The sequence below is a fragment of the Lytechinus pictus genome, chromosome 5, assembly GCF_037042905.1.
Source record: "Lytechinus pictus isolate F3 Inbred chromosome 5, Lp3.0, whole genome shotgun sequence".
NCBI lineage: Eukaryota > Metazoa > Echinodermata > Echinoidea > Temnopleuroida > Toxopneustidae > Lytechinus > Lytechinus pictus.
The window spans coordinates 14,014,037-14,033,582 of NC_087249.1; the positions used below are offsets into that span (position 1 = coordinate 14,014,037).

At 38.3% G+C, this 19,546-nt stretch overlaps 2 protein-coding genes across 3 annotated transcripts; one reads left to right on the top strand and one right to left on the bottom strand.

Annotated features, from left to right (window-relative positions):
• Positions 1 to 1,154: 1,154 nt before the first annotated feature.
• On the bottom strand, positions 1,155 to 19,467 carry LOC129262382 (neuronal acetylcholine receptor subunit alpha-10-like). Its single transcript, XM_054900491.2, has 7 exons — positions 19,265 to 19,467; positions 11,590 to 11,666; positions 9,791 to 9,939; positions 8,123 to 8,167; positions 5,381 to 5,490; positions 4,609 to 5,147; positions 1,155 to 3,675 (listed from the first exon to the last, which is right to left on the bottom strand). Exons 2-7 carry the CDS (start codon positions 11,654 to 11,656, stop codon positions 3,158 to 3,160), a joined length of 1,428 nt encoding a protein of 475 aa, XP_054756466.2. The 5' UTR covers positions 11,657 to 11,666; positions 19,265 to 19,467; the 3' UTR covers positions 1,155 to 3,157.
• Positions 13,202 to 18,844, top strand: LOC129262380 (uncharacterized). 2 transcript variants are annotated; one of them, XM_054900490.2, is made up of 2 exons: positions 13,202 to 13,727; positions 15,435 to 18,844. In XM_054900490.2, the coding sequence occupies exon 2, from the start codon at positions 15,453 to 15,455 to the stop codon at positions 17,580 to 17,582; it is 2,130 nt and encodes a 709-aa protein (XP_054756465.2). In that variant the 5' UTR covers positions 13,202 to 13,727; positions 15,435 to 15,452; the 3' UTR covers positions 17,583 to 18,844. The 2 variants fall into 2 exon arrangements, with proteins under 2 accessions (XP_054756465.2, XP_063955928.1); XM_064099858.1 differs by having other exon boundaries at positions 13,325 to 13,727; positions 15,432 to 18,844.
• Positions 19,468 to 19,546: the final 79 nt, after the last annotated feature.

The window sequence follows — 19,546 nt, forward strand, 5'->3', positions numbered from 1 at the left end:
ATTGGTAAACTTCGCAAGGCCTACCCAATTTTACTTTGAATTGTTCATATTCATTTTTTTAAAGAATGTTATTCAATATTTTGCGTAACAACCAATATCATTTATGAATATTTTGTATTTTATTACGTCTAAAGTCATAATCATCGTGCAGTGGTTATAGTTGTCATATTCGAACAATATTATCGGTGTTCTATGAAATAAGATAAACATCACTTTGTATCGAGCCATGCTGTCTATGATCACTCAGACTTTTCTCATTCAAGTTTCTTGACAACTAAGAAATGCCGATCCCAAACATATAACCTTGGTAGTATTTGATTTGCCGACGGCGGTAAAAGACGACGTACGTAACACAACTTTGAAAGAAAATATGGAAAGCGAAACACTTGAAACACCAAGGAAGATGAAATAACGACGTGTAACGAATGAAAGTGAATTGAGCTATCAAGTAGCCGACTGCACTTTCGGCGGGGTGTTCGGGGGCTAATTGCTTCTACCAACCGATGTCAATCATTATCCGGGAAGACAAAAAAAACTCCAAGAAAATGGTAGAAGGCAGGGCAAACACTGCACGCGCTTAAGTAAAGTTTCCATAACACTTGACCGAAAGAAGTGCATTCTGAGGTCACATATATATATGTATGAAAGCTGGAAGAAGAAATGTTTAAAGTGCGAAAATGATGGGAGGGATATTGCGAGAACGTAGTGAAAATAAGAGATTCGATTGAAAGGATACAGAATGAAAGATTGAACAATTGCATGGAAAGGAAGAAAATAACGACATGGATAGCAAAACAAGAAACACATCCAATCTCGCTCACACACCCTCACACGCCCCCCCCCCACACACACACACACACACCTATACCCACACGCATGTGCGCCATCACATTATTCGCATACTCCTCTATTCTCTCCCTGAAAGTAATTAGGATCAAATCTGCCCATCATCTGGGGACCACTGTATTGCACGAAAGGCTTTTTCTTTGTGGCTTTGTATTCTATGTGGATTTTACTATAAATTAATACAGAAGAAAATGACTAAAGAGAAGGAGAAACAAAAATAACCCCTTTTATGAATATTTGAAGATAAAAACAGCTAAAAGTCGAATTGGAATACAGAATTGAAAGAAAACACAAATTACGTCATTGCATCAGATATGCAAATCGCACATTTATTCAATTAATAAAACTATGTTCAATTTGTTTTAATCTAACATCGTTATCGCCAAAGTTACAGATTTTGAAAACACAGGTACAATGCCGATATACCATAACATGTCAAAAATTGATCCTATCCACTGATCTCTTGTGTAACAATACATTTTGACCCATGTCCTTCATACACCAAAAAAAAGACAGAAAGAAAAAGAGAAAGAAAGAAAGAAAGAAAGAAAGAAAGAAGAAAGAAAGAAATGAAAGAAAGAAAGAAAGAAAGAAAGAAAGAAAGAAAGAAAGAAAGAAAGAAAGAAAGAAAGAAAGAAAGAAAGAAAGAAAGAAAGAAAGAAAGAAAGAAAGAAAGAAAGAAAGAAAGAAAGAAAGAAAGAAAGAAAGAAAGAAAGAAAGAAAGAAAGAAAGAAAGAAAGAAAGAAAGGAAGAAAGAAAGAAAAAAAAAGGAAGAAAGAAATAGGCGCTCGACGTTTGAGAATGGAGAAGAGTAAAGATAACATGTTATCTTATGCAGGTCCCCCTGGAAGAACAGCTAACAGCTGAAGTATGTACCCTGGGTTAACAAGTGTTATTATCATTTATGTTCAAACGGCAGGAAGAATTAAGTATTTTTCTTTTAAGAGCCTATTACCATTACTTTTAAACATTTAACCTCAACAGTCTCAAACTCTCGTTTTTTCCGAAAGTATTCATACAATAAACTCTCATGAATTGTTACCAAATTTAACACGCTCATGGTAATACATTACATTAATGAATAACGTTGATACAAAAAGGAAATTAAAAACGCAGAGTATTATATCTGGGCTTCGTAACAAATGACATGAATGAAGCAGTGATCAAACTATGCAAACCTTGCATTGGCCATGCAATCGCAATCATCAATGTTACACGTCCTGGCGTCCATCCTCCTTAAGAGGCTGTCCAGAAACCAAACAGAAACTATGTTTTATATTGAAATTAATCGCAATCACTTGCGTTACGGGGCCAACCTCAAACTAATAATCTTTGTCTTAATTCTGGTATATTTCATATTTATTACATTTTGGCATGGGTACGACGTATTATACCTTTATAAAGCGACTTATATAATTTGTATATGCATAAATGGACAGTAAATAGGGTTTGTATAATAAAAAGCTTGTAGTGTATACATACATGGAATAAATGTTGTTTTTGTAATGATGGTAACGATAATGCACTGACCGAATAAAATATGATATTTTTCTATTCCAATCTCCCCCCCCCCCCAAAAAAAAAAAAAAAAAAAAAAAAAAAAAAACTCATTTTCTTATATATAAAAATGTGAAAATATTGAAATAATCAAATTAATGAATAAGCATAAACTGTACACACATGTAACTTAATAAATGAAGCAATATTATGCTGTCATTATTTTAATACCTACTGTCTCTTTACGAATAAATACTTCAGTGTATGGTTACTCGAAAGATACATTCAAACTTAAAACAGACATCAAACTGAATGTATATTTATCATGTTTTATGGCAAGATTTGAAATTAATGGTAAGATTGATTTTTATCATATTATCATTATTCATGCGTTTCGACAAAACCTGAATTAAAAGCTATCATAATCATATTTTGATCACAAAAAATTGAAAATGGCAGAAGAGCAGATATCAAATTAAAGAGATGGGATACATACATAGCATTCCAATGAATGTTGGTAAAGTTGCAATTATCAACGTTAATGATGAGGAATAATGATAAATCCATAAAAAAATGAAACATACCATGAAAACAATCGAGTAACATGCAGAATATCTTGGAGTTATTGAATTGCACAGTTTTCGTGGTTGGAGTCTTTTCCATCGAATTCAATGGATTCTGTTTCTATATGATATTGATTACATCATAATTTGCTTCTGCATATGAATCATTATCCTCATTCAATTATCTATTGATTTATCATGACATCTTGTATGATCATGGCGAATATCATATCCAGGCTCGACTATATTCACTAAGCTTGTGCAGCAGCGGCGACAATAGTGGCCAGAGTTATGGACAGACAAAGGATGGCGAAAAAGTAGGTAAAGAACCGGTCGAGTACGCTGGCGATGTGCATCCACTCCATCGATGTTCTCTTGCTCTCGGCATTCTCGAAGGTGAGCTTGGCGAAGTGGGCCACCCCACGCGAGATCTTCGTCATCAGCACCTCGATCGGGTCGCCGTGGGACGTCGACGTCGACGCCTGGAATGGATCCCCATTGCCGTCGTCGTCCTCGAAGACGGGATTGAGAACCCCACTGCCTTCGACCTCGCCACTGCGCTTGTGGGATGACTGTTTCGGGTCGTCATCGTCGTCGCCGTCGTAGGGGATGGCCTGAACGCAGAGGAATCGAGCGAGGATGCCGAGGATGGCCTTGCGGACGATCCGGGGAGCTCGTTGACTGTCCCCGGTGTGATGAATACTGATGGTGACCACGGCAAAGAACGTGATCAGGCCGACAGCCACGATGATGGCAGCAAAATATTGAGCTGATTAAAGGAAATGAAGGTGAAGTGCAAAAGAAAAAGCATTCACGTTGATTCGGAATAAATTGAGTCATAATTCTAAAGACAGAATTCATTATTTAAACACGTTAAAGATATTCTTCTTAAACAGATTGAGAAAATTGATATCAAAATGGGAAAAGAGTAGAAGTGAAAATTAGGCTCTCAAGAACCCGCAATGGTCGAGATTATGGGGTCATTTCCCCCACTTTTTCTTTTGAATTTCATTTGTTTTGGTATTCCAATTTTCTGCTATAAGAATGTGGAAATGAATAAAAGAAAGATTTCCGATTATCGCAAAATTACTTGGTTAAAAGGAAAGATGGAAAGTTCATCATCAACTTGTTAATTGCATATTTATAACGATATGCAATGTTTGTTCCCCCCCCCCCAAAAAAAAAAGCAAAACTTTAAAATTATGTATCTTGACTATTCTTCATCTGATATGAAATTCGTCGTGTTTCGTTTGTTTCATTTTGCTATAATGTACCCCTTTTAATTCGCTTCATTGTTTGTGCCAAACTCTTCGGAAAATCGTTTACATGTTTTGATGCATTTCGGTTTATTTTGCTTCAGGATTTTTAATACAAAATCATTTTAAAAATTGTACAGTATTTGATTATACATGGCAAAAAACGGAAGTATTGACCGGTGTGCATAGTAAATTACCAGTCATTTTCCTCCGGTCTTACATTTGTGGTGTTCAACACCCATGAGTGTTATTTCAACACATTTGGTTGTTACTAGTACACAATTTGGTGTTACGTCCAAACTTTAGGCTGTAATTCTAACACCTCCAGGTGTGGTTTTCTAGGAACTCACATTAGTCTCAGTTTTAACACACCAACGTTTGCAGTGTCGTGAGCTACTTTATAATGTTTTATTTGTTGTCGATTTTCATTTGAGTGGATAACTTACAGATAAGCGGCACCACTTCAGAGGTCGGTGGCATGGTCTCGGCTACCAGCAACAAAAACACGGTGAGAGAAAGGAGAATGGTGAGGGTTAGTGTAATCCTCTCACAAGCATCCGACGGCAACACGAAGCCCAGCAACACCAGAGAGGAGATGATCACGCAAGGGATCACCAAATTGAAGAAGTAGAACATAAACTGCCGCTTGAGGATCACGCTGAAGGTCACCGATGGGTACACACCCGGACAGCACTCGCGCACCTCCACATGGCGTACCACAGGGAACTCTTTTAGGTCCCATTCACCGTTGGGCTGGTACTGCGTCGCGTCGCCAGAGGTGCCGTTGACGATGACATCGATCTCGTCCCTATTGTAGGTCCAGGAACCAAGTTTCAGGGAACAGTTCTGGGTGTCGAAGGGGAAGTAGAGAGGGTTCATCGGACAGGCGCTCATTAAAATGTAGTTGGTCTTCCATGATACCGTCCCATCGTATCTGATCCAGGCGTGGGTCCACCGAATGCCGCCGTTCAGCTCATCGTTGGCGCTGTCCGATTGATAGAAGCATATGACAATGTTTCAAATCACTCACAATTTTAATTGACATGTGAAATTCTGTCTTGACTGTTTCTAGAAAGGCCATGATGACATTAACGGTCAACATGTTCAATATGTAGTTAAGGCTTGAGTTTTTGTTTGTTTGTTTTGTGTGGTCTGTTTTGTCTTCTTTTTTGCAAAATATATAACTTTAGGACTAGGCAAGTGATTTGATTTGCTTACTTATTATGAAGAATGATATCGGGTTTCCAGATGTTGTCGATGGGTATCTGGATGTCTGTGATGTTCCAGAACATTGATGGTTCCCAGGTAAGAAAAGCGTCATGCCATTCCTGAAAAAAAAACATTAAGAGATCAAAAAAATGTCAATGAATTGAAATGAAGTGAAATGATATACAAGGGCAGTCCCATATAATTTGTATGTCTGGCCACAGTGGCGTAACTACGGGGGGGGCATGGGGGGGCACGTGCCCCCCCAATCGGCTGACAAAAAAAAAAAAAAAAAAAAAAAAAAAAAAAAAAACGGGGAAAAGGAGAAACAGAGGGAGAAAGGAAGAGGAACGTAGTGGGAAAGAAGAAATTATTATTCATTATAATGGTATATGATATTATAATCATGTTATGTTACATAGAAAAAAAAATTATCCTAACTTTATGAAACTTTATTTGCTCAGGGCTTATGATGTCATTGTTCCTGGTGCTCGCATTGTCTGTTTAAAGAGATATATAAACCTGTTGTACGAAAAACTCCCGTTTGAAGTCAATATAAACCAAATATATTATTGTTTTATGCAGTGACATATGCTTCTTTTTCATGACTACTTAAAGTGATTGCCCCATGTTAAGGTCTTGATATAAAATATTTCCTGTCCGTGATTACGTTCGCATCAGTGGATTGGTGAGATATGTCTGCTCTCCGTGAATTCCTAAACTCAGTCCTTAAAATGTCCCTTTTTCTGATCTGATTATCAAAATTTTTCAGCTCGCGCTTCGCGCTCGCATCATTTGGTTAGTTAAATACGTATGGTCTTAGTGAATTCCTACAAACAAGCTATAGAATGCCCCTCTTCAGGTCTAAATTTCCTAAATTTTCAGCTCGCGCTTCGCGCTCGCAATATTTGATTAGTGAGATGCGTATGTTATTCATGATTACAATGAATACAAGTGCTTCATAAGTGTTTAAATGTAATTCTATCAAATTCAGCAAGCACTTGGTATTGGTATTAGATGACCACGGTGAGATATGTATACTATTAAGGGATTATTCCTATAATATAGTCCTTAAGATCTCCCTGTTTGGGGTCAATGTATACAAAAATTTCGGCTCGCGCTTCGCGCTCGCATTGTTTAGCGAGACAGGTACGTATCGTGATTACAAAGTCGATTATAATGTCCCTTTTTAGGTCTGAATATCAAAAATTTTCAGCTCGCGCTTCGCGCTCGCATTATTTGATTGATGAGATGCGTATTTTTTTTATTCATGATTACAAATGACTACAAGTGCTTCCTTAAAATGTCTCTATCAGTATACCTGACATCTGAGCGCGCTTCGCGCGCTCACTAAGTGACTTAAAATTTTTGCTGGTGCCCCCCCAATGCTGTGACCCACGGTACGCCACTGTCTGGCCATGTAGATATAGTCCATATGTATATAGGGCTTTCCTGGAACTATTTTTCTCTATTTTCTAGTCATAACAATTTGTAATGCTTTGGAATTATATTTTGGTCAGTCCACGAAGTGAAGTAACAATAGAGAAAAAATGGGTTCGTATGGATGTCAGGCCTTTCCATCATTGCCATGATGGACACAACCACCAACACCCTATAAACAAGGAGGGGAAGACATGAAAGCTGACATTCATCACCGAGCATGCACGTTCCTTCTGTTCCCGAGACTCAGGGATACGTCTTATTCATCTTCACAAGTGTTTGGCTTCTTTTTCATACTTTTACCCTGGACAGTTGATGATATAGCTTTGGGTGCAAAAAATTCAAGATTCAAGATCTGTCACAAAACTAAATTTCATTTTAAAAAGGTCTTAACTATTTTTGTATTGACTCGCTTTGCTCACTCGCGAATACTTAGAAATATCTCCATTCTATTCCTCAAAATCTTAGACTCAAGATGCCATTGTTTTGTTTGAAACATTTTTTCAATCTACTTCATATACTTTAATATCCTTGTAACCCCTCACCCTCTCCCCCATCCACCCACCCTTAAATGATTAAAGTGTCGGTTTCAACCTGTTGGCGCTGCTTTACACACATGAACTAATCTTCGTTTTCTTTCCTGAAACCTCACCGTTCCAATCACCCAAGAGAGATCCTTACCCTTTCTGACTATACAAACATACATGATAGCTATTGATACTGTAATCCAAATATTTTCTCCGCCAGTGCTTTGCCCCGCTCGACTAAAAACTAAAGAGAAATAGATTTCATTAAACCGGACCTTAACTTAGTTAGCACCGTATTGTACTATGCATGGCAGTGTCCATTTCGGAAAGAGAAATTGTATCGTTTTCCTATGAGGCTCGCCAGGCGGAAATTCATAAAGATATGTGCTTTGGATGTAAAAATTCAATTACAGAAATACTATATCGGAAGATTCTACGAGCACCTGGCAGCGAGCAGAACCTCATGGCATGGGATCCAGGGGAGACGAGGGGGAGGGGAGCAATCCCCACCCCCCTTCAAGCTTTTGAATATGTCTTTAATGAACTCAGATTTCAACACATTTAATACAAAAATATATTTCTAACCTATTTTTCATATCGGCATGACTTATGCCACTATGCAAAGTGAGAACTAGGAATTAAGATAATATGTTGCAGTATAATTGCATCTAGGGGCAAGGGGGTACAAGCCCCTGGCGCCTCTCATAGCTGGTGATAAAGAAAAGGCAATGGGGAGAGGGGACAAATGGGTAAAAAAAGGAAGGGGAAGAAACGAAATCGTACATACCTGGGTCATATAAGTGTTTGCAGTCATGATCTGATTCGCCTCGTCCTAAATATAAATAAAAGATAAAAGCCAGAAAATTTGATTTGACCAGGCAAATCATTTACGCATTTCTCCCCCATGGATGCCCGACACCATCACAAATGATAATGATACGACCCATGGGAATCGCTGGGACACCGCGCGATTTCTTAATCAACCCCAGTTCGTGATGTCTATACCCATCAAACCCATTAAAAAGACGTCATTTTAAGAAATCGCTAGCAACAAAGTGCTCCTCCTTCTAGGTTTCCAAATGGTTATTCCACAAAGGAAGGAGGATATTAGATTAATAGAACAGGGAAACAGGCATAGGTGCTATGAGGGTGGGTCAATCGAATTCACCTATTATATGAACGCCATTTAAAATATATACAAGACGGAATAAACTAACATAGAATCAGGTTACAGCTGTTTTTATTTCCCTTGTTTTATTCTGCATTGTCCTTTTTTGGAATTGGAAAGATAGATCCCAGAACACGTTTTACAAAGTGGTAATTTCCAATGAGTTAAGAGCGCGTTCGATAAAAATTCAATATTAGATGACCTTCTTTGACGAACAAATGAAGATATCTGGTTTATAGCAAATGTTTGCATAGAGAAACCATGCCACACACTATATATCATTTATTAAACAATTTTATTGATGATAAATAATGTTCTGTCAATTTTGAAGCAAGGAGCATTTATATTTTTAATTTCTGAAGTAGAAACATTCATTTGAAATAAATAAGTGTTTAGATATCACACCAATTTGCTTGTTGCCAAATATATGCATTTTACATATTCGAACACGACAGACATGTTTAATGCAAACTTTAGCTGATTTACTATCAATTGCAACTTTACTATTTTGCAACTTCTAAATAATCTTGGTTTGCAATCGAATGAAGCTTCTTGCAACACCCAGTTAGCATTCTAAGAGCATGGACCTAGGTCCATGCTAAGAGTAAGTAGATGTAGGTTTAATAGTTTTTTCCCCCGAAACAAACAGCGCTCGTCTGGCACCTCTTAAGTGAGCATATTATATCAATCTATCGAATATTGTATTTATAAACGTGAAAGTAGAAACAAAATCTAACTTTAAGCAATTTTAACTTTAAACCCCACTATATTCGTAAATTAATATACAACTAAGAAACTAACGTCGGGATTACATTGCCATTTGATGGTAAAAGTTGATGAAACCGAATAGCGCCATCATATCCAACTACCGTACTGGATGGCCACTCACGAACTTTCTATGCAGTAGCCGCGGAACCACGGAGGGGGCGCCAGGGGGTGGGGGCTGACCCGAGTGGGCGGGGGTCACCCCCCCCCTTCTTGGGTTTGGTTACACCATGGTGAACCGGAACAGCAGACCGTCGTAAGATTATGAGCTGACGAAAATTAGCAAATATGATGTTTGTCCTGAGTCCAGGACGACACTACTGTTTTGATTCACCGATTTTCGACAAAGACTTCTTTGTCATGAAGGGCTTTTGACAATAGAATATCTATGTTGTTTTAGAGTTCGTCCCCGTCGAGACTACGAAAACTCCCTATAGTAGGGGTGGACGCCTCCTGCCCGCTATAGCACCGCCCCTGCCAATGAGCATATTTATTGCTCAGTGGGTGTTAAATGTCGCTCACCATATCTAGGAGGTTGATAATAGCAAGATCAATCTTGACAGTGATTGCGTGCTCTTGGTTGAGGACTGGACGAGCCACGGTGCTGTAACCGTTGTCTAACAGACGGGAGGCTAAATGGGCTTCCTCGGGTATCACTTGGCCGAGGACACCTGTGATGGAAATATAGATATATACTGTTACACAAGTTGAGTATAAAAAAAACAGTATTGGGTAAAGGAGATAATTTTATATGATAATAATAGACAGTTCTTGTATAGCACATATCACATTATGAATAACGCCTCTATGCGCTTCCAACTGCAGTGTCCAAAGGACTTGGATATTATTACCCCGGCTGTAGCTCAAGCAGCCTTCCAGCGCTCAGTGCATTTCAAGGGATAAATTCCTGCCAGGTACCCATTCACCCCACCTGGGTTGAGTGCAGCACAATGTGGATAAATTTCTTGCTGAAGGAATCTACGCCATGGCTGGGATTCGAACCCACGACCCTCTGTTTCAAAGTCCGGAGACTAATCCATTGGGCCACAACGCTCCACATGCATGTAAGTTGCGTAAAATATTTGGTAAAAAGTATGTGTTAACGGGAAACAAACTTACACAACAGTTTTATGCAGTGTTTTACCAAATATTTGATTTGATCTGATTTATTTCTGCATTCACATCAGTATTAGAATTTCAAAATACATGTATACAACATACAAAGGTTATATATAGCAAAATGATAATAGTCGTAGTATAAGTTGTGAAAATAGAACAAAATGTATTTTACATTTTTCAAAACAAGATGATAATTTAAAGGAATGCATGCAGAGACCGCCAAATATACCAAATATACTTGCATGTTCCACTATTTACCCAAATACAAAATAATAACGGTTAACCGCCTAAAGCACTTTCCCGCAAAAGAAGATCAACAAGCAATACAAAAATCAAAATTCTGTCGGAATTAATTGAGGTGGGCACTCTGCCAACTGCACCCCCCCCCCCCCTCACCTCCACCTACCACCGCGATATGCGAGTTATTAAAGGACTGTCATACGTTACTTTATATTTGCATCTAAGTTAATCATTTCCATGCAGTCCGCATATCATGCATATAGACTGCAGATGTAGATCAATAAAGTGATATCGATCGGAGCTCAACCACTCTTATAATTCGCGTATGGTAGAGTGACTGGTCGTTTTGTATCCGATACTATGCGGTCATGTAAACAGAGGTGTTGGTGTTATAGGCTACTCGCCCATCTTCACGACCACAGTCACACCAGTGTACTCGACTCCAGACCGATCAAAGCTTTTATGTTATCCCCAACTACATCATGTACATCGGTTGGTTTAGAGTCGATTTCGTTGTTACATGCTACTGTTTACATCATAACAGAGAGGGTGTTCTAGAGTTGCTATCAATTGGAAGGGGGCGGGGGCCTCCTCCGAATTTCTTTCTGGTTTTATTTATCAGGTTTGTTTTCGTTCCAAGTAAAGAAATTCAGAATGAAAAGTGAAAATTTGTTTAATTCTCATTTGCTTATGACAACTCTGATTTATTTCTTTAGTGTTTTCCCCTCAAACTCTCACTACATAGTTCTACGACAAGCCATCTTATCCAGCATTCGTCTCTGTCTTTTCTAATTGCTATTCAAATGACTGTGTTCCTATCTTATCCATTACTTTCTTTCCCTCTTAGAATCCAGGTACCCCCCCCCCCCCCTCCTTGCACAATCCCCTTAACTGAATACGTCAGAGAAAATATTATCTATCGGATTTTTTTTTTAAATACTTTTGCTGCTGGGCATACATACCTGGAAGCAGGGAAACGATCAAAATGAGAAAAATCGGACGATGCCTCCTCATCGAATTGGACTCCATGGTTTTCCACCTGTAATGGGAAAACATTTTCAAGTTCAAGCGTTTATTTCTCGTTTGTTAAAAGAACGGTCTAAAGAAAAGCAGAGGTAGTAAAACTGTAGTACCTCTATATTTTTTACCTCTAGTTTTATCTCTGTTTGTCTTTCTTGATGTATACTATGATGTTTATTTATATGGACCTCTGCTTATGCAGTTGTGTCTGGAATAAAGTATTGAATAAAAATTGAATGTAAGATTAAATGCAATTTAGTCTTAAAGTCTATATAAGATTGTTTATACAAAATAATTGACCATTATACATTACCTAAAAACAAAAGAAGGTAACAACATCAAATTAAAAAAGAAGGGATGTGAAAAGAAATAATTGAAAAAAAAAGAGATAAGGCATGAAATGAAAGAGAAGACATAAAGGAAATATAAATAGATCGATGTGAAAAGAAAGTGTCCATCTGTCTCACATTTAAAACATGAGAAAAAAAGAGAAATAGGTATCATATAGGCCAAAGTGAATTCCACTTTGTATAAGTTTTCATCATGTTTTATTTTGATTTGAATTGTTCATTATTGAAATATTAAAATGAAAGATTGCTTTGGTTCTACCAGTACACTGACAGATGTGCATCGACATACACGTATATAGACCTAACCCTGAAATATCAACTAGGCATTTGTATTATACATATTCGTTGTTTTATTCAGTTATTTTATCTATTCATTTCGAGAATAAAGCGTCCCAGATTTCAGAACCGCGTACCTGGGCCTTGCAAAATTGGTCTCAAAAGCTGCGCAAGACTCGAAAGTAAAAATTCAGAGGGCGGCGCGGTTAAAAAAAATTGCGCGGCGAAAATATTGCGCGAATCGTTAAGGGGGGCTCGGAGGCCCCCCCCCCCCGGCCTGGATTCCATCAAATTTCTGCTATTATATCGCAAATAAAATGTATCTCCATTAACGGTACTCATCAGGTTCTTAGTAGGCCTACATTATAACATGATGAAATAAACAGAGGCATAGAAAGACATTAAGGGACTGACTTCAGAATTACAGTGATATTTCTTTAAATATTCAAAGCTAGTAAGCTAGCCAAATTGATATTGTGTAACATTCTGTCATAGATTTTGGGTAACAACAAGCGTCAAATCGATAAGAGTTCTATCCATTGAAATTAAAATCTTGAAATAATGCACTGATCTATTGAAAATGCATTTTAAAAATAAATAGGGCGTCAGCACCCCCCCCCCCCCCCCCCCCACTACCCAGCAACCAGTGATAACACAAATTCTGCTTCGTTACCTCTCAAGATATTGTTTTCTTTGATTTCAAATATTGGAAATAAATAAAATGCACATTCTTCTTTGTGTGTAAATCTGTTATCTTTTATTTATTATGGACAAGACTCAGATCGATGGCCAATTGGCTTGATTGGATTAGGCCTGCCCTCAAACATGTCCGTCCGACATACTCAGTGCCATTCTCCGTCAGTTGCTAGGCGATGTCTTTTCGACGCGGAGGAGTTGTAGGTGCGATTGTCTTCCGCATCCATGCCTTGTGCGCAGGGGACCTACGGACACAGATAACTTTTGTTCAAATCGCTCCCAATACAATATGCAACAAGCCTGATTATCGATTCCCTATCGAAGAAATAGATAACCTGACTGCTTTTAAAATATCACTTTTGTACGGGGCTGCGAATGGATGCCAAAATCGATATATTGCTGTTCAAACTTTTTGCCCCTTCCCCATGCCTATTCATGTCATTTGTAACGATTTTTTATAGATCTGTTTGTTACTATATCAGCGAGGGGAGTCCATTTTGGTGTAGGCCATCGCCAATGCTTCCGTGGTCATGTGCTAGTACTTCTTCCTTTTAAAAACTACCAGGTCAAAATCTAACAGGGAGACGAGAAGAAAAAAAAAAGGCTGTCATAAGACAAGATGGAGAGTGATTGTATCTTATTAAATTGGCCCATGTCAAAATGCCAAGAAGATCTTCCCTGCATGTTGACTGCATGTCCATTGCTGGTTGCCTCTGTATACTAATGGCATCGATGTTTTTGGACTCATCTTAGTCTTGGTAAGTCTGGTATGGTTTTTTGTTGTTGGTATTTTGGGGTTTATTTTATATCGTTTTTTGGCACATAACAACTGCCTTCTTGGCTTTTAAAGGGGAAGTTCACCCTGACAAAAGTTTATTGTACAAACAGCAGAAAAAATAATCAACATTATTGCCAAAGGTTTGAAAAAAATCCCTTAAAGAATTAAAAAGCCTTTAGAATGTCAATTATTTGATTTGTGACATCATTATCGAGCAGCTTTACTACATATCGTATGGTAAAAAAATCAATGAAATGTAATTTTCTCAGAAAATTGAAAATGGTTTTTACTGTACCTTCAGTATATCAATAGGCAAATCATTTCACACCCGTTCCTAAAAAGAAAACAAAATAAGCCATCACGAACAATAAAAAAAAATGAAATTTATGCATTTTTATTACATAATAAATGGGGTAGCTGCTCGTTTATGACGTCACAAATCCAAAACTTAAAATTCTAATAACTTTCTTAATCTTCAATGGATTTTCATCAAACCTTCACCAATATTTTGTTATTATTTTTTCTGCTATTTTTAAAACAAACTTTTCTTCAGGGTGGACTTCCCCTTTAACTGAGAACATCACAGTAAAATTATGTTCTGCAACTGCATAAAAACGTTAACAATGATTAATGGCCCTTTTGTGCAGTTTTTTTTTAAATTAGGGGGCACAACTTGAAATATCTGGAAAATTGTATCAACATTTACGAGCGAGCGAAAATTCCAACCTTTTTATAATTAAAATCTTACTTTGTGATACATTTATACATAATATTCAGAAAAGTATGCTGTATATCACACTTAATCCCTTTTCCTTCTTTTTTCTACTTTTTCATTCTATTTCTGAATCATATTGAATCAACTACCCTAAAGACCCCTCACCTTCCCCTGTAGGCCAACGGGCCCCCTCACTATTTTTCAGGAAAAGAAAGGGGAAGAGGGGAAGAAAAGAAAAGAGCAAAGGAAGGGCAAAGGATGTCTGTTATGCAATGATACAGTACCCATAATTTCTATCTTCATAATAAATCGAACTAATTTTGGGGTTGTCTTAAGGACCCACGTCCCATGTGCCAAATACAATTTCGCATACTTTATAAGAAGGACTCTTTTAGGTGGCCCTACATTTCTCCTTCATTAATTGTGTCTTTCTTTATGTCACTGAAGACATAATTTATGATTAATGAATTGATGTTTATGATTAGAAATGATGGGCCAAATTCATAAAAAGGTTAATTGTTTTGTCTTGCCATTTACATTTTATTTGAATCCGATACGCACTAAGATAATCAATCGAGTGAAGGGAAATTTCAAGCCAGTGTTAATGGCATAAACTCTTGAAAAGTCAGCGTTTGCTTGGAAAGATAAACTTACATTTGCATTGCTTATGATTTATGGCAATTCTAGAATTTGGAACAAGTTTACAAATTAAGATTTTACATTCCATGTTACTTCGAGAGCAGATGATTTTGTCGCTTCCAGCCCCCACAGCCATGAAATTATTATAAGATTATTGTCGAATCTTCCTTAGGTTGATATTTCTTATTCTGAAAAAAAGAGATAGATGGGTTAATGGTATAGGATTTCAATTGATAACAGTATTTTGTTAAAATGTTACCATGGATATTGTCGTATCTTAACTCTACAAATCAGAAAATCTTTGACTATTCTTTTTTTTTTTCTTCCCAGCAGGTTACTCCCACTTTCAAGATGACGTACGGAACCAAGAATTACGGCGCCGTAGCGTCAGCCTACGGACCACTAACTAGAAACATGCCCAACGTAAAGACGGCAACTGGACAGCAAGACGGAGACAACCAGTGGAAGCAGAAGCAAAAAGTACTTCATGGTTCTCTTCTTGAGTACACGAAGAGGATGGACAAGATCAAACAGGCTCGGATGGCCATTTCAAAGAGCAAGGAACAAGGTCGATTAAGTTCGGTACCACAGCAACGACGGCACTTTAAAATGGTCTTACCCGGTTTGGACCAACTGGAGCACGACGCACTGTCTTTGACCAATAAGTTCATGAGCCAGGCCCAGTTCCAATCAGCATCCAGTGCCGCAGATAAGGTAATTGAACGGTCTAAGGAGACGTTGCCATCAGAAGGTGTTAAGTCCAGTATCTTCAGCAACGAGGTACAGGAGCGGTCAAAGGCATCCCCGAACTCGTTTAAACAGAACTGGAGAGTTCTGAAGGATGTTAAGGTCAGGAACATACCGGTCCTGAAAACGAAAGATGGTGTTGTTTATTCAACGGTTTGCCGCCCAGCTAAGATAAATCAACCTCAAACAGCAGAGACCTTTGAAGATACAAGGACCACCATCGTGAAACTGGACGAGCAAGGGATTGCCAGTACAAATGTGACCAATGAAAACTTCCGGAAGTATCACCCTGGAATCTTACCAATGCCTGGTATGAAAGGCCCTTACAAGTCCAAGGTTACCCTCCATGTTTCGTTGCCCCAGATGGAGAGGGAATTCGATGGTGAACCCGACGAGGAAAATGACACCAACTCCTGCTCCATCGACTTACCGAACGATTCGCAATCGTCAAGCCGCGTTCAGACACCAAACCCTACAAAGATTGACACCGGACAGGACATATCAAGTGCTACTCTTCAAAACAAAGAGAAATTCGAAGCTGTTTTGAGCAACGATCCAATGGATGATAGAAACGGTGCAACACGTGATAAAGAGAAGCCGGGAGATGTCGCAAAATCTTTAAAAGGAAGTGACAAACACAATGATCGTCCAAATGAAAAAGGCAATGTCAAAAGGCATATTAAAAATGAGAATGCTAAAACTATTTCTCCTCTTAAGAAAATATCGGTTTTGCCGCCGACATCGAATTTACCACGCGCGAATAAGCATGGTGAAAAGAACCACTATCCTTGCGCTGATTGTCCTGTTTGCAAAGCTGAAATGGAAAGCTCTGAATCGAATTCATCTGTGCTTAAGAAAAATGACAAGCCATTGCCAAATATCAAGTCGTCATCTGGCCAAGATTCGAGCCGCGAGAAAAATAAAGTTAAAAGAAGCTCTCTACAACAGATAACCTTACCAGGCGGTGTGATGAAATTAGGAAAGGTGACGTATCACAGGACGTACAAGATCAATGTCAGACCAGTACCTCCGCATATGAAGCAGATGGTAGGTGGTGTCAGCAGTGAGCTAACGCTGCATGATTCCTTTGCAGATGCAGTCAAAGGCACCGATGTTCTCAAGGAAGCCGAACGAACTATTCGCTTTGAAAAGAACCGCAAGGAGAACCAAGAACGGAGGAAGAGATTTACCAATGAGACGAAGCCGATGCAACCGTTGTGCAGACACGGTCGTTTCGTGCAGGAGTGTTACACGTGTAGAGCTGTTGAAGAGATCCGTCAAAGATTAAACAGCTCTTACAGCCGTAGCGAGCAGCAATACCAATGGAACCTACTGTCGAAACACGAACGGCACTTGACGCAGAATGGCAGTAGGCCTATGTCGAACGTAAAACCACCACTGCGAAAGAACGCTCCGTACAGGTTATCCGCAATCTCTAAACCTACCGATACTGTTCATGCTGCAGAAGACAGTAATGCACCCCCTGGTGAACCTGGTGGTAGGGTCATCACTGAAAAGGAAGAAGGACGTGCCAATCCTCAAGGTTTGCTCCCGAAACATGCAGAAGGCAATATCGACGAGAACTGTGGCAATGTGTCGAATGAGAATGAAGAATTGGCGAACAAAAAGGTCCGATTCGCTGAGGAAAGAATATACGATCCCATGAGGGGGTCCTACAGACAGAGCAATAATTCGAACAATGAACAGATGCTTTTATCGCCCCTTAAAAACTGACAAGATTTATTGTCATTTTTTCCGTTTATTGAATAAGGTATTAATGTATTATACAGTGGCGTAATGAGCAACAGAATTGAGGGGCCAGATATGGTGAATCGCGTAAAATTAATGAAAAAATTGCGAGCGAGCGAAGCGATCGAGCAAAAACTTCGACATTTATTACAAAAGTCCAATTTGGAGATATATTTTGACATGACATTCAGAAAATAACATCATGTTTCACCCTTCTCTCTTTCCTTTTTTTTCTTGGTCGTGAAAAATTAGGGGGGCATACAGCAGTGCTATTCGACATAATCATGTACATAGAGGCCTAAAATGTATGGACCAGTGGCGTGAAAAAAAAAAGAGAATGAGGGGCGAGACATGGCGTATCGGGCAAAATTTATTCTCCATTTGTTTTTCTTGGTCGTGAAAAAACATTTTTGGGCAAGCTTCCCTAAGACTGTAAGCCACTGTAATGTACTCCATATGTATTTTACGTGCTGTGTAATTTAAAATGAGCCTATTCATGTTATATCGTAAATATCGTGATTACTGTTATGTGCATACTACTAAGCAATGCTTTTGTCTTTCAATCATTCTATCAGCTGGGCTGATTCAGGGAAAGATGTTAATAGTAGTAACATTCTATCAAGTGATTGATGTGGCCTGCAGCTCCTGTAAACCAATCTGGGGGCTCGTTGCGCAAAGTAACTGCGCGCTTGATCAGTGTCATGCGAGTGAGCAAAACGAGCAAGTACACTTTACAAATACAAAAAGCGAAAAATGATGGAAAAGGGTAGAAAAGGGCCGAGGAATGACACCATCTTCCACCCTCATCAAAAACACTGCCTCTCCCCGACCCTTTTAAAGGGAAATTCATGAAAGGAACATGCGAACATAATTCTTCGTTTTCACCTACAAATTGCAGAAGCTCTATTGCGATATGCTCAGTCGTTTCGTTCCCTCACCCGCTCCGTAGACTCCCCTGCAAATGTATGATCATAAACATGTTGAACGTAATGATATTCTTGCTATCTTGAAAAAGAAATTATAGCCTTGTAACGAATTGTAAGACAGGATTAATTGCAAATATATCTATATTCTTATATAGAGTATATTTATTGTTGTTTATTTACTCATTGTGTTCATTGTGTTTAGCATGTACCCAATATGTTATATTTTCAGAAAATATGCAATCAGTGACAGTGGCATGTGGTACTAGAAACACCATCAATGTATCATTCAAATACTAATAAATCCCCCTTCGGGTCATATTATTTTCGTTAGTTATTTATTTATATTTTTCTTCCTAAACTTTTTTTTGGGGGGGAGGGTACAGCATGTATTATAATTGAACAAATTTATCGAGAGACTGTTTGTAGTTTGAGTTCAAATAAAATATGAAATAGGAAAACACTGCAACAGACCTGTAGACAAATACATTGAAATTTAATGAATATCTGTTCTAATAATTCAAAACCAATGATGACAATTTTTCTATTAAACAAAGTTCACTGCGTTCTAAAATAAGTTTTGTTTACTCCATTTGCTCCAAAATATTTTGCAAGGAATATATTTTATTACGAAAAGTCATCCAGTAGTACATGGGATTAACTTGTCACAGGTCGACATTTTATCGAAACGAAATATAAATTTAAAAAAAAAGTATAAAGAAACAGCACAAAAGTGGTACTTACCTTACAGAAACTATACGAATTATATATAGTAAAAAAAATTGGCACTAGATGAACCAGATAAAATCAAAACAGATATTTCCAGTTATCACAAATAGATCCAACCTTCTCAATGATGACAAAAATAAAAATACATGAAATATTGTTTGGACCGCACCCCGAATCGACTAATGAATATAGAACTCAATAGAGCACATGACCTATCTGTGTGTAAAACTCAGAAAGAGAGAAGGGGAGGGAGGGAGAGAGAGTGAGAGAGAGAGAGAGAGAGAGAGAGAGAGAAGG

Bases quoted from the DNA above. Each gene is read 5' to 3' on its own strand.
- LOC129262382 (XM_054900491.2), bottom strand. From the start codon at position 11,656: ATGGAGTCCAATTCGATGAGGAGGCATCGTCCGATTTTTCTCATTTTG. The intron at 8,168-9,790 runs GTGAGCGACATT...ATTTATATTTAG, and splicing joins TTATCAACCTCCTAGATATG to GACGAGGCGAATCAGATCAT. The intron at 5,491-8,122 runs GTATGTACGATT...TTTTTTTTTCAG, and splicing joins CAAACACTTATATGACCCAG to GAATGGCATGACGCTTTTCT.
- LOC129262380 (XM_054900490.2), top strand. From the start codon at position 15,453: ATGACGTACGGAACCAAGAATTACGGCGCCGTAGCGTCAGCCTACGGA.